Source organism: Etheostoma cragini, chromosome 2, assembly GCF_013103735.1.
Source record: "Etheostoma cragini isolate CJK2018 chromosome 2, CSU_Ecrag_1.0, whole genome shotgun sequence".
NCBI classification, from domain to species: domain Eukaryota; kingdom Metazoa; phylum Chordata; class Actinopteri; order Perciformes; family Percidae; genus Etheostoma; species Etheostoma cragini.
Window position 1 is genome coordinate 25,717,409 of NC_048408.1, and position 22,491 is coordinate 25,739,899.

Genomic DNA, 22,491 nt, shown 5'->3' on the forward strand with positions numbered 1-22,491 from the left:
TAACCTTTTGTCGTAGAAGCATGACTAAATGTTATCTACTTTTTAAATAGGAGTCTGTGGGCTGACTAGGAAACTAGCTGAAGCCTGTTTTACTCCCTTATTCACTTAGTCAGCTGATCAGTGGAGGTGAGTTCTTTGTTACCAAATGGGTTTTCTGATTAGTTGAACAACACAAATTGAATTGGCAACAATTCATGTGGAAATCTGCTGTTTTTTGATGGTAAAACCGAGGGATTAAACAACCTATATTTAAATAAGTCAACATGGGCTTTAGGATATACAGTATTGTTTTTTTGGGGCATTTTTATTTCAGGCTTTTATTTTCAGAAGGAGGAAGACATGGAAGGGGGGAGGGAGGGGGATGACACGCCGCAAAGAGCCGCAGGTCGGAGAGTGTGCGCCCGTCCTACCAACTGAGCTAACCCGGCACACGTTGGGGTGTTTTGATGACCATTTCTACTATTTTATGGATAACAAGGTTAATCAATTAATTGCGAAAATCAAGTGATAAAACCGTGAAGCCATGTTTGTCTTGATCGTAAAAGTATTTTGTCAGCAAATGGCTCTGAATGCCAGCATCTAAAGCATGTATAGAAAATAAATAAGATGCAGATCTCAAGATTGTGTAATCTGAAGGGTTTCTCAGTCAGAGACTGAAACAGAGTTCCTTCAGATTGAACTTGATATAATGAATTATAATACGAGTTCTGGGTAATTATATTACTATAAAAAAAACTTTTTGTTTGGATTGGGACGATTTGTTGAGACAAAGAATTTGAGCTTTGTTGTGTAGGCCTACTGTTTACATTGTATTTATTGATACCACATGGTAGAGCAACACAATGTTGGACCGACAGACAACAGGAGGACAAGCATTCAAAGAAACCTTCCTGTTGGCTTTAAGTCGTCCAAACAGCAGCTGGTGAGAACTTTTGTAAATCTGACAGTAATAGATGATTAAGCAGTATTACAGTATAAACTTCACAGTACAACAGGTAACACTGATCTTATTACATTTACAGCGACGTAGAAAGAGTAAACATCACGCTCCAATCTTCGATGGATAAAACAGCTTAACACACTGAAATGACAGAAAACAGATTAAGAAAGGATCTTCACCACTTTAACAAAACAAAAAATCCTATTAAGAAAACACAAGCAAATGAATGGCAATATGCTTATAACGTTTTAATTCTGGTTGCATTACATTCAGTTGGTCAAATAACCTGTATGAGAGGAAGTGAGGGCTTTTATTGTGAAAAGAAAATGCTATTCAACAAGATCCTTTGCGTTCTACTTCCGGGATTACTCCTGTGCTGCAAGAAATTCCGCCAAAATCATTGCATTTCTGCAGTGGATTAAGGAGACTATCTGTCCAATCGGAGTTTTCGTTTGCATGACTATTTTGCAGCGGCTCTGTGCGGAGCTTGATGACGATTCTGATTGGTTTAAAGAAATGCCACTAAACCAGAGCATGTTTTACTCTATGCTTTATGCCAGCAACAAACCCATATTGTATTAATTTATTTTTTACAATAACAGCCCCCACTTCCTCCCAATGCATAACAAGTAAACTCACAGGACATTTTTTGGCCAACTGAATATAATACAACCAGTTTTTTAACGTTACTGAGAAGTAAAAATTCATCCATTTCTACTATCTTGAGGAAATTTACTTTGGCATTTAAGTGCTGAAATGGCAGCTTTTCTGTTTGATTCATTTCTGTATTTGTCGCCTATATATTTGCTGAATTGGTTTTTTTCCTTCTAAATGCTGCCTATGTTTTGTCATAGTGAAGATCAATCCTCCACTTGCTTGTGTTTTAAGTTACAGTTCTTAAAACGTGCATAAAATGTGACATCAAAACTATCATTGTGTTTTTAATGAACGTTGCAGTCAAGTACAGAAAATGACCTGACAAATGACAAACCTTTGCAGGTTTCTAACACTTTCGTTCTTTAAGACAACCTCCTTCTTTAAATAAATACATTGTAAAATCCACCTTCTACCTTTAGAAACATTTGGTGTTTTGAATATCACAAATACACAAAATCCAATAGATACCAGTTTTCATGTAAGCAGGTACGTGTCAGCATATATGGGTACTGTGATGAACTGTGTTTAACAACAGGCAGGAGGCCGCTGCCACAGAAACAGCAGAAATAAACACTTTCATGAGTAAAATAGAGTTTATTCACCTTTGTTAGAGTAATAAAAATCTTTCGGAGATTGTTTCATCATTATTGTATCATAGTTGCTGTGATGTATAAAACAGGAACAGGAAACTCAAAATCTTGCTTCTTAAAATACATAATTTTTAATATGAATGTTTTCTTGTTTACCTCATGAGGCGTTGTCACAAGTTCCCCACCTTTTTGTTGAGTTTCTCTTTCTCCTTGGGTTCATTTTACTCTCTCTTTACCTTTGGTCCAGAGTTTGTTTTGTTTTTTAATTCCAAGTTTCTGAAGTTTTTTTTTAGCAGCACATCAAAGTGGTCCAGTCAGGAAAGTTGTCAATCTCTCCGGTCTCGTTCAGCTTTTGGTCTCCATGTGTCAGTGTCAACTTGTAGCGCAGACGCACCTTTCGCTAAAGAAAAGAAGGACATATGTCAGATGTACCAAAGAGGAAAAAGCAAATGAATGAATAATGGAAATTCAGCTGAATACTTCACTGCTCTGGGTTAACCAATTTATCAATAACTCTGGTTTTGTCCCTGGAATTATCTCAACTGTCTTTTTATTTTATGCAAAGGTTGAGATCCAACTTGAGAGGTAACTTTATTTTGGACTTTATTTAATTAAGCTGTTTATCTGCATCATTCATGTCATTAATAGGACATTTCTTATCCATCTAACATTTCCTTTACATATCAATTTTTGAATCAATGTGTCAAAACCAGGAAAAAAAAAACTTAAACTTAAAATTTAATAAAACAAATATCCAAGTTACAGTGTCATTTAATCCGGTTTTACATCAGGATAAGACTGTTTGAACAGGCGCCTCTATACTAAGCAGTAGTGGAAAGTAATCAAGTACATTTACTTTAGCACAGTACTTAAGTACAATTTTGAGGTACTTTACTTTCCGCTCCATTTCAGAGGAAATATTTTTTCTTCCAATTTAATAACATTACAGTACTTTGCAGATTAAGATTTAAGTTTTAGAAAACCCATTATTATTTCTAATTACCAGTTAAGAGAAGACCTTTGATTCTCAAAGGTTAATTCACAAGCTACCCAGCAGTATACAAAGTAATAAAATTAGCCCGTCCTGTATCAGCTCCAACATTAAAGTGATGAATGAATAAAGCAACAATACCACACAGTACCTCACTAGTACTCTCAATGTCAATTTTTGACAGGACAGCTAGGTGAGAAAGGTGGGGGGGGGGGGGGGGAAGACATGTAGGAAATCGTCACAGGTCGGATTCGAACCCTGGACCTCTGCGTTGAGGCATTCACCTCTCAGTACATGTGCTCCTCAAACTCACCTTGTGAGGATTAACCAACAGGAGGACCTGGGAGACGGCGGGCGGAGGCAGGAGAGGGGTGTAAGGAGGTAGGTGTGTCACTGAGGCAGGCTGAAGTTTCACCAACATGGTCTGCAGGAGAGATTAAAAAAACGGAATATTAACTCATTAATGGAAAGTAGGTTGACACAGGTTGAATTGCTGAATGATGAATAAACTGTCAAAAATATGTTTCATTGTAAATATTTTGTAAAATATTTACAGAGGGAGTCAAAGCCAAATCTGAAGTGGCTCCAGGAGGGGGCGTCACTAACACAATGAACTCATGCACTTTAACTCTGTGTAAAGGAACGTTGACTCATCTGAGCAGCTGCTGGAAACACTGATGTCTTCATGATAAGCTTAAACACAGAGACACTTCCGGAGCCAAATATTATGCTCGCATGTAAAAACTGATCCTTTGATTCTGATCCATGATAAATTGCTTGTTTTGTCTGACCAACAGTTCAAAACCCAAAAGGTACTGAGTTCATAATGATATAAAACAGAAAAGCAGCACATTATCACATTTAAGAAGCAGGAACTAGAAGATTTTCAACTTAAACATTAAATCTGTGGCCCCAATTTAGTGTTTTTATGTACTATTTTACGTTTTTGTACATTTCTATTTTGGATTTATCATTCTTTACTTCTGCAATAATTTGTCCATTATGCAAATTCCTTGTATATGGAAAGCTATATGGCAATAAACCTGTTTCTGATAAATCACCAACATTTCAAACACGTTAATCACACATCACAGAGTGCAGTATGAGTGCAGAGTTTCCATCCATGTCTCTTATTTTGACAAGGTTTTAAATCTGGAACATCAGTTTACATGTGTACACTTGCGTGTGTTTAAATACATTCAAAATCTCCCCCACTGCCTGGTTTAAATAATACTGATTAACACCTAAAACATTTTTAAAATTTTTGCTATGAGATGGGGAGTTTTTTTACCTTTGGAACAGCAGCTTGAAACAGGAAATCTTTCACATCGAGGGCAGATGTGTTAACTGTGGAGATGACGACCACAGCGACACCTGGATAACCAGGTGGGGAGTCTTTGGCAAAATGGAGGGATACTCGGATGCCACCCTGATCGTACAAAGTGATCGGCTCAAGATGACCTACCAAGAACAACCGACATTTAGACAGGATAGTGGGAAAAGAACACATTAACAGTGGAATGACTGTAGCACAACAGTACTGGGATAACCCAGCTGTTTCTCCGTACAAACATACTGGGTTTGATGGTCTCCATTGGAACAAAGATGTTTTTCAGGAGTTGTGGGGTAAACAAGCTCTCCTCTAATTTCACTGGAGATCCTGACACTTCAGTGAGTTGTTCCTGCGACTGGGACGTTGATCCCGACTCTGTGAACTGATGATGGTAAGGAAGCGACCTGATGGAAGAAATGGTCATCAAACAGTCATCTATAATTTATAATAAGGACAGTAAATTAAGTCAACGAACATCTCCACACAGTGATTATCTACATTCCTTTACAAATAATTTTGTATATCTTGCAAAAATGTCTTTTGCATGTTCCCAGAATGCCACAACACATCCCGGAATAGAGCCTCACTAACTTTTTTTTTTTTTAAAGATAATTTTTTGGGGCATTTTAGGCCTTTATTTGATAGGACAGTTGAGGATATGAAAGGGGAGAGAGAGGGGGAGTGACATGCAGGAAAGGGCCGCAGGCTGGATTCGAACCCGGGCCGGCTGTGTCGAGAAGTAAACCTCTATACAGGGGCACCCGCTTTACCAACTGAGCTATCTAGGTGCCCAGACCCTCACTAACTTGATAAAAAATAAGTTCGTAAATATATTCTTTTAACACACAACACAAACAAAAGTAACTTGATAGGGATACATCTGAGGAATCTACAATAAACGTTAATATCTAAAATAACGGTCAATATAGCTACATTTAGTATAATTTAAAATTAATATAAACACAAAACTAATTGAAGAGGGAATTGCGGGTATTATTTATGAATAAAAGGTCGCTTCTTACAGTTCACGGCTCTGCAAAAAGAGATTTTTATATCTGATAACACACATCAGCAGGCCAATAATATTGGTGTGAGTTCTCCTGTCACATTTACTTATGTCAAGGATTTATGCTATGTTACATACATACACACACACACACACACATACTGTACATAGCGATATAAAAACCCTTCTTAAACCAGTGTTTTTGTTATTTCTAAATATATACTGTACACACACCACATCCAAAGCTACAGTGGTTTCTTTCTTTTCTCCGTCCTTACCAGATGTTAGTCCCATTTGATGTAGTCCTGCTCCCTCCACATCCCCGGGCTTTCAACACAACACCTCTCCCTCCATTCTGCTCAGCATTCTTCTTCATCTGAGCCTCTCCATTAAGCTAACAGAAAGGATAAACTGTGTTACAATATTTATAACAAATTTAAATAAAGTTACTTTACATCCAAGCCTCACCTGCAGCAGTTCTTCATAATAGGACCTTGAAGTCTCTTGAGTCCGTTTTGAGACCAGATGATCTAACTCTGTATTTAGAGGAAACAACATTGTCACATAATGACTCATCACTCTCACAAAGAACAAACTAGAAATGAAACAAATGCAGGGCCTACCTAATTCATTTAAGTCCTGGTCAGCCACTGAGTGGAAGGTACTTTCCAGAAGAGAGGAAAACATGGGTGAAAAGGATTCAAGGGCTGGTGGAGAATCAGCATTTTTTCGGTGCGTCTGTGGAGAGTCCAGTGCCGACAGGTCGATGAGGTGGTAGCTTTTAATCTCTCTGGGACTCTCTGGAACTGGAGAAACGAGACAAAACAGGTTCAAATACAAGGAGAACAGAGTAGAGCCAACCACAAAGTCAAGGCGTTTCTACAGGGACTACTTTAAGATAAAAAAGGTGTAAAAAGAAAAAAGAGGCTTACCATTACTTTTATTATCTTTGCTTTGACTTCTTTCCCTTTCTCCGTTACACTCTCTCTTCCCCACTCGGTCTTTGTAGGAGTTTACCACAAGCGTTAGCTCGTCGTTAGCCGCCAGGATCTGTGTCAGAGCCACGTCGTCGTCCATCGTGTCGCTGGCCAGGCGGAACAAGCTGGGCCTCAGCCTATCACAGCGCTCATACAGGGCCTGCAGCAGGGAAGAGGGAAATATCAAATGTTGAGTTATTCTATATTTTTTTAAATAAACATGTAGGTTACATATGACTGCATTTACTATGTTTAAAAGTGAAGAAGGTCCTCACTGCACTTTTTGACCTGAAAGTCAACAAATTAGTGTTTGCTAATTAAATTTTCACAGAAAGGTTAGACAGTGAATGAAACACATTAGCCAGTAGACAACAATCCCAGGACTTCGACTGGCCTGGCCTTGGACACGGTTTTGTTTGTTGTGGTCAGCCCTGAACTAGTCTCACATTGCCAGACCTATCTCCACAGCGCTGCAAAGGAAGGTCTGGCTAGTCCACACAACATTCTGGGATAAGAGAAAAACATGCACTGGTTTATTGGCATTTTTTTTAAACCAATCACAATCGTCTACGCCATATGTAGCAACGGTGTCCCTGCAAAACAGCCTTGGGAAGGAACTTGTTTTGGGGGAACATTTGCACATAAGGAGGCAACCTCCAGTGGCACCGGAACAACCCTGTGTATGAAACACTGTTGATATAGTCTAGCCCAGAAAAGCTCCTTGATTGTTTTTATAATGAGAAACATACCTTTAAGTCATCACTGGGCTGTAACGCGTTTCCAGTGATGGTGTGCTGGTGCAGCAGTTCTCTGAGCTGTTTGATGCTGCGTTGTACTTCCTCCAAAGTAGATTCACGCTTTGACACTTTCTCTGCCTTATCCTGCTCCTAAAACAAAACAACATAAACAAATGAATATCAAACTCATACAAGGCATGTATTGAAAACATGACCACCACCACCACCAGCAGGAGCACTGCTCACCTCTTTGATGGTGCTTTTAATGAGTCTATTGGCAGCTTCCAGGTCTTCAGGGCGAGCACTCTTTAATAATCTGGCTAAAAGCTGATGATAACAAAATGCATCTTTAGCGGGATGAATTATGTTACATAATACTTTTTTGTCCCCTTAGGCAAACTTGCTTTGCACCAATAGCAGTCACAACAAGAAATTGCACATAAAGTAGGCCTATGGCACACATGCCTTGGTAAAAACATATTCTTTCATGGGGGTTTACTGGGGGGTAAAACCCCATGAAACAAAACTATTGCTTCAAACAGTATGGTTTAAATGTTATAAAACAGATATTAATTACACACAAACACACCTTGGCCTTGTCCTCCTGGTCAAAAACAGATTCTGTGGTTCTTTGCGTTGGAGGTGCCATTATAACTGTGTCTGGTAGCTTGGGATCTTTCTTTACAATACCTAAAATAAACAAAAAGAAAGGAAGGGGACAAATTACAAAATATAATCACACTTTTATATTAGGGCTGTCACTATTTTGATTTTAAAATCCAAAAATGTTTAGTAATGAGCTTTCGATTTTTAAAACAAAACCAGGATCCACCAGTTTTTTTTTTCCTCCATCCACAACCCACAGACACAGTTTAGCCTGTTGGCTGGTAGAATGGAGCTAAAGGCACAGGGCAACATTATATTAGCGGAAACCTGCAGACTGACTTTCCCAGACACCCTGGCCACTGCCGGAGTTGGAGATGGCAAAGAAACAGCATCACTGGAAAACCCTCCTGCTTCTCTGAAAACACTGGTGTGGCAACAGTTTCCCTTCCCAGACTGAGTTACGTAAGCAAACAATGAAGGGAAAGCATGTGGGCTCCCACAGGACTACATGGAGCATTCATGTGCACCTTGTTAAACTATGGTGCATTCAACTGCACTTGTGAACTCTCAAAACCTCTGCAACTGTTGTTGCAAAGTACCCTTCTATCATTTAGTAGCTCTTATTGTGGCATTGCCATTACTACTGTAAACAATTTAAAAATTAAAATAAATAGTAACTGAAATGTGACACCCCTATTTTATATATCTGTAAACTCCTAATAAATCATGAATAAATAAAGTGTTGCTCAGGCAGGTCTCAAGACTTTAAGAGTGTACAGTGCATCCAAACCTTGTTTCTTGAGCATGCGGTAAGCTTCCTGAATCTTAGGTTCTTCTTTAAGCCAAAGAGTCCAGCCGTAGAGGACCTCCGTCACTCGGTCCTTAACCTTCTGTGGCGTCCACGCACCAAAGTACTGCTCAGAAAAGATTAACCAGGTCAGTCACATCAGTGTCAATCCTCAAACACTCCCTGATTTGATTTGCCAATTTACTCAGAGAAAAAAAAAGTGTTACATTTGAGTTAAGACTTTATAGTGGCAGCAATAAAACAGGATGGGTACATGCAACAATATGGAACACAAGTTGGTCTCTATGATTACCTTTGGTGTTAAAAGTTTGATGAGCTCATTGAGAAAGCGAAACTTGGCCACCTCGCTGTGGAAACTCTTTCCACAGTTGTTCATACATGCCTCGAGAACCTGGAAAGCACCAAGTCAGTGTAGATGATTATCAACAAAAGAATTTTCCACAAGTGAAAATGAAAGGAAAAATACAACACAAACGACAGAGAGAACTGATTTGTCACTAGATGTTTTGTGGTTAACCACCTTTAAATGTCACGCCCTGAGGCACGTGAACCTTCAAGAAGATTCCCATAACATAACCCTAACCCTTAATGTACGGATGACAAACTGTGTGCTGTCACAGCGGACAGTTAGTCAAATGAAGATTCAAAATCCCTCATGTCACTTGGGCCATGTGATAAAAGACAGTCCTATATTCTTCACAGGACCACCCTCGCCCTGGGGTTAAAACATTTAGACCCGTTTTTTTAATAAATGGTCAATACCAATGAAATTACACTCATTACAGATAAACAGGGACAAACACCAAGATAAGGAGATAGTGCTTCTTCTCACAACTGACTTGTTAAAAAGGAAGAAAAAATAACATCTAAAAAAAGAAGTAAGCTTCAGGGAACTTCACAAATGAATATGATTTCACAGCAGATAAAACATAAACTGTGTATCATCTTTGTATTATATGTAGAGATAAAAATCCCAAAATACTTACAGTGAGAGCCTGCAGAGCCTGTTTCTCCTGTGGCGACTGGATTTTATGGGCAAGAAGGCGAATGGCTACCTGTGGGCTGAAAGCAGAAAAAAAATGACTGTGTAGACCGCGAGCAAAGGACATATTATGACAACATTTAAAGAAGTACTACTCACACACACATTGCCGTACTTGAGTAAAGCTAACAGAAATGGATGAAAATGTATCAGTTTTACGTTCCCATCCATACTTGCTTTGAATTTACATTACATTTGTACAATAAAACACACGTTAATATTTAAAAGAAGAAAAGGGTCAAAAGGAAAAGGGGGCTGCAAAGTTCTTCCTCCATCTTGCAAGATAGTGAAACAGAGAAACTCTGACCACAACATGGATGTGAAGCAACTCTCTCTCTCTCTCTCTTTCTCAAACACCACAACTGTGTTAAAGTAACTTCTAGAAGCATGCAGCCTTACCTACAAACATCAGCTCAGGTTTAAAGCCTGAGGATGATCTGACTGAGACCCCTTGCAGGGTTGTGTGCAGGCACATGAAATAGATAGAAAAAAAGGAAACATTTTGATGCTCTGTTTAGTTTACCCATCAGTCTCTTGGTTGACCAGCTGGTAGAAGCCCTGGATGCAGTCCCATCTGTCCTCCTGATTGTTTGGGTCTGTGGCCTGGTCTGAAACACCAGAGAAACGCAATAAACATCCCAAAAATATTATCATAATACGCCACAATAAGATCAAAGACGTGCAAGGAACTATTCAACTTAATGAAGTGGAAATAAAAGATTGACCACACAGAAAAACAGGTAAAAACTCTCTATGTTGTACTAGGTATACTTAAGATGTGGAGTATGTGGAGTATTTTGAGTAATTCATTAATCAATAAAATGTGGGAAATGCCAATCCTAACTAGTTTTATTCAGCCAATGGTCCAAAACACCAGAAATGTAAGTATTTTTGCTTAATTAACGACTTATACGATAGTCAATTATGTCAACATTTTTTGTTGATTCATGTTCTGTCAATGAACCAATGATTAATCAATCAATCACTTTAGCAGTAAACAGTATACTTTAAGTGCTATGTTAATTACTGAAGATTTAGATGTTGCATTGAACATGATAAAATCATTTAATATGGCTGTAATGGCGTAAACAAATACATCCATTTCCAACGTGTGCCACTTTGTAAACAAGCATTTTAACATAATTTAGAGGGAAAGAACCTGATGATTTTTCATCCTCCCAACAAGTATGATACTTGATTTTTCTTAAGGGAAATTTGGACATGAGGCTTTCACAAGCAAGCACTGGTAGTTTAAACTATACAGACCATTATTCATAAAACTTTTCATATATTGGTACATTTTGCTGCTGGTTTACTTTTCAGTAGATGTGGTGCAATGCAGGTCTCTAATTTAATAGTATAATTCCATTGTAATATTGCTACTTAACATCTGAAAACTTCATCCAGCAGCTGAAGAAAACATACAAAATGTTCTGCCACGATGCACGTCCACAGCATTAGAGCAGACACAACACACCGCTCGCCAGGCACGCGCATGCCCTGCTCAACTTCCTGATACTTTCTACACAATACCTAACATGTTTTATTAAAGTTAAAATAAATTGAAACATTCAGAAATTAAACGTAAAAATAACGCTTATTTCTGTAAAGAAGTTCAACTAACGGTACAAGCCGACCGTTTAAAAGTGACGTTAACCAGCAACGTAGCGCCAGTTACAGCTAGGTCAGACCTACGGTTTAGGTGATGAGGGGATACATAGCTCCGTTAGCGTTATGTCGGATCTAAAAGTATGCAGCTGAAACAAAACCAGGTACGTTTTTATCTCCTTTTACTTACCGAGCAACGAGTCTAGAGTTGCCTGCTTGTCACTGGTCGCCATTGTCGCCCGTCTCCTGCAGGTCCAGAGATGTTTAATAGCTGATTTTGGTGTGTCTTTCTGTGGAAGCGCGGAGTTGTCAAACTGCTGTGTGTGATGGCATGTGACACTCACGCCCAGTCAGTCACACTCCTGACACACCAGCCAAATGATACTACACACCCCTCCCCTCACTCCTTACATCAGCACTACACTAGATAACAGTGGTGGAAAGTAACCAAGTACATTTACTCACGTAATGTGCGTGCAATTTCGCAGGTACTTTAACTTTAGTTTTAAGTATTTCAATTGTTTGCTACTTTCTACTTTTAATCTACAAATGTATCTGACAGCTGGAGATTGTTTACAGATTATATAACATAAAACAAAGATTCATTTAAAATCAATTTGTGGGGTGATTTTGTGGAATATGGAAGAAATAAAACAAAGTAAAAAAAGAAAATGGACAAAAATAATAATACATTTTTGGGAATAATTTGTTTACATGCTGTCTTTGACAAGAAACAATCTTAAAGCTACAACTCTAACTACAGTGAATTTTTTTCTCTAAACCAGTAATAGTAACTACTTTTTCTGAATGTACAACACATCTGTCTATTGTCGTTCGTTAAAAATAAAGACGATTTTCTGGAGAAAGAACATTTGCATAAAAAAATACCCCGGTACTTCCCATCCATATCACCTGGTTATGAAAGTCTCATCCATATCACCTGGTTATGAAAGTCTCACAACTAAATAAAACAAACAGACCATGTGAAAAAAAATCTGCTTTCATTATTTTGTAAAACATTTATAATAATTCAAGTATTATTCAAGATAACTTATATCTGTGAGTGTCAGTTCATTTTAAATGTATCCCAGGGAGTTTTGGCTGAATCACCGGAGTGTTCAGTCTTTAACTAGTCTCTGAAAGCAGCAGAAGTTTCTGGAATCGATGGCTGATCTCTGCGGGCCCCAAAGACACCATCATCTCAGCTACACTGGGCCCTTGCTGCAGATTCAGAGGAGAACAACGGATCAGGGTTCAGTGAAGTAATGCAATCACATCACAGTATGAAGACATACAGTCACCTCTGTGGAACGCAATCAGTCTACTGCCTCTTTCCATATTCCCACTAAATATTTGCAGGACCACTGTGGTTAATGAGTCACTGTAGGATAGCTGAAACTTAAGTCATTACTATCATCTTAAATGTGATATTTTAAAGCTTTGCTGAGTTATGGCGTGGACAGAAAAAAAGGGACCCATGCACTGTCCAGCAATGATTGAGTCTTTTTCCTGATTATTACAGTCAAAATGATTGGATTTGCTGAGGTTGAGTTTGAAAAAAATAAATTTGCATAAATTAAAATGGTAAATAAGCTATTAAAAAACGATCTAAGGATGTTATCAGTTCCTCTGAGAGTTACAATTATCTTAAATTATTACAATGCGGGTGGTGCACTCACTAGTCACTTCATTAGGTACACTTGTACAATCTATTGGGATCCAAAACAACACATCTGCTATAATTTCTGCCTCTCCAAAATTCAGTTTTGTTTGAGGCTGTCAGTGAAGAGTTAATCAAACTACACGTTTGTTACTGAGGTTGTAGTTTGCAATGGTGATGAACTTGTATTGAATTGCATCACCTGTAGAGGTGTCCTAATAAAGTGGCAGGTTAGTGTGTATGCAAACATAAGGCTCAGGAAAAAAACAAAAAACATTTTTATAGTGTGATTTCATATGGGTCCTTATAGTAGTTCTGGATTGAAGTGTCCATCTATCTAATGCTGAAAAATTATGAGTGACTAATTTCCCACACATTGTTTAATCCTGACATTCATATGATGATGATGCGAACAGAACTTTCAGCTCTTGTGATTAATATTTGGACTGGATGCTTTTTATAGAAATATAGTTGAGGTGGAGTTTCTTGCTGCTTTTCATTACTAAAGCCCATTGCAGAACCAATACTTGACTTTTTCTATGAATAGTAAGTACCAAACACATTTTTTAGGTACAACTCCCTAATCCGGCACAGAATCCGCACTCAGCAACAGACACTCGCTCAAGTGACATTATTTGTTCAAATATTAGATTTGGTGCAGCTCCCTCTGGAGCAACATATGCTTGAGTTCTCCTTGCCAACAACATTTGTCAGACATAGCTAAGCAGGTTTACACATCATACATTTGGTTATTTTGAAAGTTATCAGAGCATGTAGAAAAAAAGCCTTTTAATCTTTTTTACCAACCAATGTTGAAGGCAATGGCTCATTCAGTTTCACATAGCTGGTGATGTGTGAGGAATGACTCAATTCTAAAGTAATTACCTCTGCTAAACGAATTACAGACAGAAAATGCTAAATGACATGTGATATGTGGAATATTTAAGCATGTAGGTTTATATTTCATCTATTCTAAGGATCTTCCACAGAAGGCTTAGTTTGAGGTATCACAATCCCCCAGCTGAGAATAGACTGGTATGTGTAAAACTAGTATAAGTGTCTCATAAATAAGGAGTTGTTTAAAGGTAACCATGTTTCACAGAAATAGATTAACTGACCATGTGCTGGACAAGAAGAATAGAAGAAACTGTTAGTCTGATGTTCAGAGAGACACTTTGGGTACAAACTTGTGTGTGTGAGTGTGTGTGTGTGGGTGGGTGTGTACCCACAGTTATCTTCCTTGTTCAATAATTGAATAAAGCTGCATTTAATCTAAATTTGTTGGACTAGTCATGTGTGCAGTCTCCTCCATCATTTCTGGTCGTGATTCCCAGATATCAGGTATGTATTACTATCAGTAAATACAATGAAAGAGTATGTCTTCAGGTACCTGCAGACCACTGAGAGCCAGACGTAACAGCTTCATCACTTCTCTGTGTTTGGTGGCTTTAGTTTGCTTAGCCAGAGTCTTCAGATCTTTACTGAGTCGATCCACAGCCAGATCCTCACCTCGCTCAGCTATTAATCTGCAATGCACAGACAAAAATGGTCATATTCCTGTTTTGTAAGGAATAGTGAAACATGCGGTTGGAGAGTTATCAAAACGGAATACTTGAGCACTAATGAAGCAATGTGCTGGGCCTCTGCAGTGAGTCCTGCCACCTGCTGGCTGGAGATGGAAGGACGAACCCACAGGTAAGAGTAAGCAGGACTTACAAGCTCCGTAAGGGATGATATGTGACCCTGTAGAGAGGGGAAGAGAACAGTTTCAGTATTACTAGAGAGACACACAGGAGCAGTATTGAGAAATAAAAACTAGGAGCCATGGGTTCTGCAACAGACTTTGCTCAACTTTCAGCTATGGCTCACAATGGTTACAGTTACCAAATAACACATGTCAACAATCTTTAAGCATCTAACATTTAGCATGTTGAAAATATGAACAAGTACTTGGCAACATGGTACAAATACATGTTTGTAAATATGCTGGTATGGTTACCTTACGAAGCTGTAGCACCTGCCTGATATAATCCTCATGTAGTACTTCTTCTTCCTGGATCTCTGCTGTACAGGCCTGCTGGATCTGTGCCTGAAGCTCTTTTATAAGCAAGTTACACTGCTCCTCATCTTCAATACGGTGCTGCAGGTGAATTCTGCCACAACCAGAGAGATTACTGATATGTCAACTATGAAGAAAAAACTATGGGGGAAAAAAGAATAGCCAGTCCTATGAGGCTGTACATTACATCCTAGAATAAACCGTTGTAAGGGGGATGAAAAAAGAAGAGACCACATTGCTGTTTTAGTTTTGTGCCACAATCAAGTAAGAAATGTAAAGTTTGGCCCAAGGTTGGAAGCAGAGGAAGGCCATAATGATACTGAAAAGGTTTATCATCTGTACAAAGGATATTGAAAAGGAAACCTTGAAATCTTTGAAATTCCCTTATTTGCTTTTTTTGCAAGAGTTAGATACAAAACTTGATACCGCTCTTCTATTTGTTTCGAAAATATTAAGATACAGCCAGCGGCAGATTAATTCAATTCAATTCTAACTTTATTTAAGACTCAAAAAAGGGTCCATAGCAAAAAGAAGATTAGCTTAGCATAAACATTGAACATTGAATTGAATGCCTTTGTACTTCACAATACAGTGAAATTAGGAGCGCTACTCCACTGGGTGCACACAATAAATACAATAAATATTCTTTACAGGACATATAAAACAGAATAAAAACAGTAAAACACAATCAGGTAAGTGCAGGAGGTAGGAGACAGTGAATGATTAGGTTTGTCTAACTGCCTTTGTTTAGGGAACCTACTGCATTACAAAAGAGGAGGACCCTGGGCCTCTCACAATCCAAAGCAAAAAAACGACAATTTGTGGTTTTGGGGGGGTTATGTGCTGGTCTGAAGTATTTCTTGGCTGGCGCAATAACTTCCTGAAGTTTGTTGATGACAACCTCATGAGGATTACAAGACACCAGGAAGTCACTCTACTGGCCGAAAAAAAAGGTCCACCACATAGCCCCCTGTACATCCAAAACGTGTTTTTACAATTTGCTTTTTGTACTGAATGAACAAACAACACATAACATGTTAGTAAGAGAGCTCCAAAAGTTGCCGGTAGGCAGATTTGGGACAAAGCCAAGCTAGAATGTAGCATTATATTTACCTTACATCTAGCTTTTAGCAATAAAGTGAATAAGCCTATCCTAAAATAATAATAAATAATAATTTAATATCCTAAAATGCCAAACTGTTCCTTTAAATTCAATGTAGAGCTGAGTGTTATGGGAAAAGTTAGAAGGATCAATAATAATTACAACTCATCCTATGAGAAGAATGTCTATATTTAATGTTGACTCATTGAAAATAACATATCAACATAACATAGGATATTTCACTGCTGGACCAACAGACTGACAGATACCACCATAGCCCTAGAGCAACACAGCTAGGTTTGCTGAACAGTTTATCCTTTTAAAGCGCCCATATTGTGCTCATTTTTACGTTCATATTGTATTTTGAATTTTGAACCAGAATAGGTTTACATGGTTTCATTTTTATTTATTTTTTAAACATGTTTTTGTTGTACTGCACATTGCTGCTGATCCTTGTTTCCCCCTGTGTGTTGAGCTCTCTGTTTTAGCTACAGAGTGAGACATCTAACTTCTATACTATCTTTGTTGGAGTTTCACATGCGCGGTAGCGCGGTAAGATCACATCAGCTAGATAACTCTTCCTCCAACTTTGGTCAGTACAAGGCAGGATTAGCTGGGAGACTTTTTCTAAACAAGGGGCACTTGTGGAATACCTGCAGAACAGGGACATGTTAGTAGTTCTTCTGTAGATTAGGGTGAACTAGTGTGTATTGTAGCAGTGTTTTGCCATTAAGAACAGCCTAGCATGCTAGAGCTAGCATGGACTACGGTTCACCACCTCATCCCGGCTAGTTACGTAGAAAGCCATTCAGAAACCCGTATCTCACTAAAAACAGCATGGATAGGTTTTCTCCAGTTTGTATGCGTGTGGAAGTACCAGAGACACAAAATAACATCCAAGTGATTTGTTTCATACTATGGGAACTATAAAGCCACTTAAATGCTCAGAATTAAGGGAGCAGTGTGTCCTGTTATTTTGAGAAGAATGGCAATATAGAACAAGAGAGACAGACATAGAGACAAAGACACACAGAGCTCTGGGTTACCTGTTGAACTCTGGCAGTTTTTCCAGGTCTAACAGAGCAGAATGTGTTGTGATCTTTGAAGGATTAAACTCAGAGATCAGTTCATCTATCCGCCGTCCAATTCGATTGGCTGTAAAGCAACAAAAGTAATCCAGAAGCATGTAATCATTATATTAATCATTTTTGATCAACAGCACATGATTTTAAAAGTTTCTTTTCCTCTTATTTGCTAAATCAGTTTCCAGATGTTATTTTAAATGTAATTAATGCATGCAATTAAATGCTATTCCTCATTTTTTCTTTCTTCCCTCTCTAATAATGCTTCCATTACTTACTGTTGAATCCAGACCCACAGTTGGTTGTGATGTCCAGCAGCGCCTCTGGTAGGACTCCGTCTCTCTTGTAGCTTTGAATGAATATATCTCCCTGCCTCTTGGACAGTTTACTACCATCTTTGTTCATCAGGAGCGGAAGATGTCCAAAGGTGGGCGGCTGCCATCCGAGAGCACGGTACATGAGGAGATGTTTGGAGGTGGAGATGAGCCACTCAGACCCCCGCAGCACATGGCTGATCTTCATGTAATGATCATCTACTATGTTAGCAAGGTGATAGGTGGGAAAACCATCTGCTTTTATCACTACAGGGTCCCCCTCTACCTAAAAAAGGAGGACAGAGGGTATGAAATTAAAGTGCAAAAGTTACTTTGTCAATCCCCACAGATATTTGACATTTTTAAATCAAATGAGTATATTTAAAGCAGAAATGCATAAAAACAACCTTTGCCTTGCTGAGAATTGGGAGAAATGATGGTCCTCACATCTAAAATTATATGCAACTCTATGCTACAGTACGTCAAGACCCACAAATCTGACCTGGGCCACCTCGTGATGATACCGTCCAAAGATCAGATCCTGAAAAGCCTCGACACCTGCTTCCAGACGAAACCTGATCACATGTGGCACTCCCTGAGCTAGTTTCTCCTGGACCTGCTCGGCCCGAAGGTGACGACACCTGTTATCATACCTGGGCGAAAGAGAGAGAAGGACAGCCTATGACATCATGTCATCTAAGTCTGTGAGAATGTGATCAGGGGAAACTCTAAATCTGGGTGTGCATTCATGTTATCTTGTCACCTTGGTGTCTGTCCGGTCCTTAAAGCCTCTTTTTTGAGCAGGTTGAGTCTCTGAGAGCTGCAGAAACAGTAGTAGGCGTGATTACTCTCGAGAAGTTGCTGGGCTGTCTGATTGTAGAGGTCCAGTCTCTGAGACTGCAAGTATGGACCCACCGAGCCGCCTAGACGAGGACTCTCATCTGGGGGTACACCTGGGGGTAAAAGTGTGCACAGGTACAATTTAAGGCTTGCACAATAACAGGAAAATATCTAATTGCGATTATTTTGACGGATATTGCTTCACGATTTTAAAGGGAATGATAATGTTTGTATCATTATTCTCATTTTCATTGACTAATATTAAATCTTTAAATTTTTTTAAATGATTATAGTGTGATTTTTGCGAGGATCTGTACCAAACAAAGGTTTTTTTCTGTAGTCTGTAGGAGGAGATTTGTAGGCGGGAACGTCTCTGCCGCACCGTAGTCTAGTTTGACACATATTTTACTATTAACAAATATTTTGCCCCTCTGTGATTTGGATATTGCACTTGTCCACATTGTGATTTTGATCAAATTGCGATTATTTGTGCAATCCAAGTACAATTCCAATATTGTATGTAAATGGCCACATACAATGTTATATTTGGTAACTTTGTGTTGACAAGGTTGATCCATGAACCCAATAACCATGATGGATTCCATGACTTTAGAACAGTGTCTCCCACCAGCCCACTCCAGCATGTCTTCTATGGACTCTGCGGCTCCTGGTACCAGCCTGCTCTGATCAGTGTCCTCCAGTCGCAGGATGAACGAGCCTCCATACTTCTTGGCAAATATGTAATTGTAGAGAGCGGTTCGTAGGCCTCCGAGGTGTAAGAATCCTGCAGCACAGAATAATATATTGTTCGAACATCACACTGATGAAAAAATCCAAAGACACAGTTTCTTAGCTGCAGAATATCAATACAGAAAAACACTTTAACATTAACTGAAAAGCCTTTTTCACCGCAGACATACTGACTTGTCACCTTAGGAAAAGCACATGCTACTTATATCATTAATGATGGCTCTGTAGTATTTAAGTACCACAGTAAGTCATGACTGTGTGACAGTGAGCCAGCATGAACAACACCAGAACCCTGAAACTGAAGCAGCCAAACGGAATTCAGTCATCATTAACTTGATAGTTTAACCTGTGCTTTTTCTACTGTGACAAGTCAAAATGCCATTCATGAAAAAACTACGTTGTATAAATCCTGCAGCTATATCCCCTTTAATGTGCTTTACAATCCAGGCACTGACTTAAAGGTCGCATGTTGAAGGAGGGTCTCTGAATTGTGTGGACTAAACTTATTTTTTTAAATCCTCCCGTACATTCATATGTTGTAAACACGAACTTTGAAACAAAGTTTTAAATTAAATCTGAAAAATATTTACTGAAATTAACAACTGCAATAAAAGGCAAGGCAGCTTTGTTTGTATAGCACATTTCAAAGTGCTTTACATAAAAACATTTGTTGTTGTTGTTTTAGACAGGTTGACTGTTCTTCAAAAGAAAGTTGGCTACCGGTAAACCGGTAACTGGCGACAAAATTAATTCAGCATGTAGGTAATGGTCAATTGGTCCAATATTGCTTAAAATATGACTTAGTATAATATAAACTGGATCACTGTGTGCTGCACTGTGTCAGAGAAGCTCCCAAACCTATATTTTAAATCATAGATGTTTAATTATTCGTCAGAAAAAAAAGAAAGAAAATAAATTGTGTTTGATCTTGGATGGAAAAATGGTGCTGTGTTAATTAAGGACACTGCAGGGGATACATAATATATCAGCCTAAAAATCCTCCCATGTTTCCTTTTTGCTCTGAACTAAAATAAACACACAGCGCCACCATGTGGACAAACACTAAGTGTATCACATCTAACGTTACCTGTTTGATAGTAAATGCTAAAGGCTAATAACGTTAGACAGTCTCCACATTTGCTAGCTATAGGCTACTTATAGATAACCTTACAGGGCATTTTAACACTAGGCATTTAGGTTGAGGACCTTACCTGTCGGACTGGGTGCAAACCTGACCCTCACGTCTCCCTGAACTGTGGAGCAGCATCTTGTAACGGAGGCGTGCAGCAGGAGTTTAACCCGTCTGTTTTTGACCGCTGTCAAACACTGAAAACATCTCTGAGTCAACGGCAACATATTAACTTTTACATTAGCTTAGCTAACGCTAGTTAGCTGGGTGACCTAACGTTAGCAGTCTAGCTTCGTAAATGTCTATTTGTCTGGGTCAATCCATGTTTGAGTCTATTTTGCTCTTCCTCGTAACAGTACCGGAAGACGAGTTGGGCACATTTAAAGTGCAGACTGCCACCCAGCGGAGGCAAGTTTTTTTCCCCACTACTTGATACCATTTGTACTTACTTTAGTATTCCCATTGAATGCTACTTTCTACGTCTACTCCACTACATCTCAGGGAAGAATAACAAATACTTATTCTACAACCATTAACTTATATCTTTGGAAAAAGGAGACAGATTAGTTAATGGATTCCTGCAGAGTCTTGATTGCTGACAAAATGAAACAAGCAACCAGAGTAATAGTAGCAGGCCTACAACAAATCAAGGGGACGAACGTTTATGATTTTTTTTAGATTTAATTTAAGAAGTGAAGCAAGTGACGTTTGACAGCGAGTAAATTATGAAGCGGAAAGCTAAAGGAGCAAATAGACGTGCTGAAAAAGACTGGCAACAGATTGACATGCCACAGAAGACTGACTCAGGGTAATGAAAACATATTCTGTCTCTATGTGTGTGTGTGTGTGTGTGTGAGAAAGTGAGTGTGTGTGTGAAAATGAGTGTGTGTGTGTGGGGGGGCAAAGTATAAAGTTACTGTTTCATGTTCAGCAGGTTACCACCAATATTATTTTTTTGGATATACAATCAAAGCAATTTAGACTTTATATCTGTAACTTAGGGCTGTGCAATTAGATAATTAACATACAAGTTACAGTTATACTGATTTATTTTGAATTTTAAACAGCTTGTCAATGAAAGTTTTGTGTTACTTTTCTGTGGTCTAACCCCGCCACACCCAACCCTGCCATCATTTGTACACAACAACATAGGGGTTGACAATGAACAGCTGCAACACAGATAAATAAGACATTTCTATTAAGGTTCTAGAGGTGCTAAATTTCATTAATATATCCCAATATACCTACATATTTCAAGCTTGTCTGCCAATTTGCTTAAATGGCCAAAGTAAGAAATAAAAAAACAAAGAATAAGCAATAAGTCATTGTGAAATCAAAATGTGGACTGTAAACATCAGATAATAGACACAAGCTATGCTGCTTTTTATATTTAGTCTGTCATGCACACACATACACACAATGTCATGCACACACAAAGAGAACAAGTTAAACTGGTTTGTTGGTCAAAGGACGTATACAGCTGAATTCACTACTGGATTGTGATTCATTCAGTTTAAAGGTTAACATTCTTACTGTACAGTGAAATGTGAAAAGAACACCAGGAACTTCCATCAGGGACCAAATCTTTTATAAAACGTTCAGATTGTGTTAGATTCTTACAGCAGATATATTGTATTTGAAAGAATATTGAACAAATGTACTCCTATTTATGTGTTTAATCTTTTGTAAACTGCATTTAAGTATCAAATGGTGTGTTTACAGATTAAAGCTAGAAAAAAAAGTTAACATTACTTCAAGCAGTCAATTAGGATCTAGTTGTGTTCCAAAAATCTTTGTTTTTTTGTGTCGAAAGAGCAGAAATACAAGAAATACTTGGTAAACTAAATAAATAAAATCAGTGATTGATGGGGGGAATCCCACACACACATACACACACATACACACACACACACACACACACTCACAAAATAATTGCAGTAGAGCCAACCTTATCCGGCCCACTTGTGCAACATGAAGGGAAGGAGTCAATCGTCATTACCTGTGTCATTGTCACAAGACAACACCCCCTTCGGCAGTTTACCATTGCATCTGTGTCTCAGGTGTCAAGAGAGAGAAAATTAAACGGACTTTACAACACCTGAAGGACTTCAGCTACAGACAAGATTTGGTAAGAGATTTGGCTTTGATTTCATGTCACTATGTCATTTTATTTCCTTGCCAAGTCTGTCCTTGCAACTTAAAGGATCCCATTATCTCTATGTGTACTTAGATGGTTCTGTTCCTATTGACTAATTTGTTT

At 38.5% G+C, this 22,491-nt stretch overlaps 3 protein-coding genes across 3 annotated transcripts in view; 1 reads left to right on the plus strand and 2 right to left on the minus strand.

Moving 5' to 3' along the window:
* Positions 1 to 2,389: 2,389 nt before the first annotated feature.
* LOC117956573 (ADP-ribosylation factor-binding protein GGA2-like) lies at positions 2,390 to 11,747 on the minus strand. The gene is made up of 16 exons (XM_034891690.1): positions 11,486 to 11,747; positions 10,211 to 10,295; positions 9,632 to 9,707; positions 8,938 to 9,036; positions 8,628 to 8,751; positions 7,821 to 7,921; positions 7,478 to 7,558; positions 7,244 to 7,381; positions 6,450 to 6,654; positions 6,141 to 6,323; positions 5,986 to 6,053; positions 5,796 to 5,911; positions 4,755 to 4,915; positions 4,470 to 4,639; positions 3,492 to 3,602; positions 2,390 to 2,587 (listed from the first exon to the last, which is right to left on the minus strand). The coding sequence occupies exons 1-16, from the start codon at positions 11,526 to 11,528 to the stop codon at positions 2,477 to 2,479; spliced, it is 1,872 nt and encodes a 623-aa protein (XP_034747581.1). The 5' UTR covers positions 11,529 to 11,747; the 3' UTR covers positions 2,390 to 2,476.
* Positions 11,748 to 12,409: 662 nt separating this feature from the next.
* ears2 (glutamyl-tRNA synthetase 2, mitochondrial) lies at positions 12,410 to 20,538 on the minus strand. The gene is made up of 10 exons (XM_034891703.1): positions 20,314 to 20,538; positions 18,981 to 19,136; positions 18,276 to 18,465; positions 18,015 to 18,165; positions 17,477 to 17,798; positions 17,163 to 17,271; positions 14,955 to 15,108; positions 14,568 to 14,698; positions 14,346 to 14,481; positions 12,410 to 12,516 (listed from the first exon to the last, which is right to left on the minus strand). Exons 1-10 carry the CDS (start codon positions 20,456 to 20,458, stop codon positions 12,421 to 12,423), a joined length of 1,590 nt encoding a protein of 529 aa, XP_034747594.1. The 5' UTR covers positions 20,459 to 20,538; the 3' UTR covers positions 12,410 to 12,420.
* A 1,712-nt stretch (positions 20,539 to 22,250) lies between these two features.
* The window catches only part of LOC117956442, a 32,608-nt gene continuing 32,367 nt past the window's right edge, over positions 22,251 to 22,491 (plus strand). Inside the window, exon 1 of the mRNA XM_034891516.1 lies at positions 22,251 to 22,359. The gene's annotated coding sequence lies outside the window, so the exon portion shown is untranslated. The remainder of the gene's footprint in view (positions 22,360 to 22,491) is intronic.

What these genes read in the sequence shown, in the direction of transcription:
- LOC117956573 (XM_034891690.1), bottom strand. Translation starts at nt 11,528, where the DNA reads ATGGCGACCAGTGACAAGCAGGCAACTCTAGACTCGTTGCTCG. An exon ending in CCGCATGCTCAAGAAACAAG is followed by an intron (nt 7,922 to 8,627) that starts GTTTGGATGCAC and finishes TGTTTATTTTAG; the next exon opens with GTATTGTAAAGAAAGATCCC. An exon ending in TTCAAGCTGCTGTTCCAAAG is followed by an intron (nt 3,603 to 4,469) that starts GTAAAAAAACTC and finishes TCTCTCCTGCAG; the next exon opens with ACCATGTTGGTGAAACTTCA.
- ears2 (XM_034891703.1), bottom strand. Translation starts at nt 20,458, where the DNA reads ATGTTGCCGTTGACTCAGAGATGTTTTCAGTGTTTGACAGCGGTCAAA. An exon ending in AGACATGCTGGAGTGGGCTG is followed by an intron (nt 18,466 to 18,980) that starts GTGGGAGACACT and finishes TTTTACCCCCAG; the next exon opens with GTGTACCCCCAGATGAGAGT. An exon ending in AGGTGCTACAGCTTCGTAAG is followed by an intron (nt 14,699 to 14,954) that starts GTAACCATACCA and finishes CCCTCTCTACAG; the next exon opens with GGTCACATATCATCCCTTAC.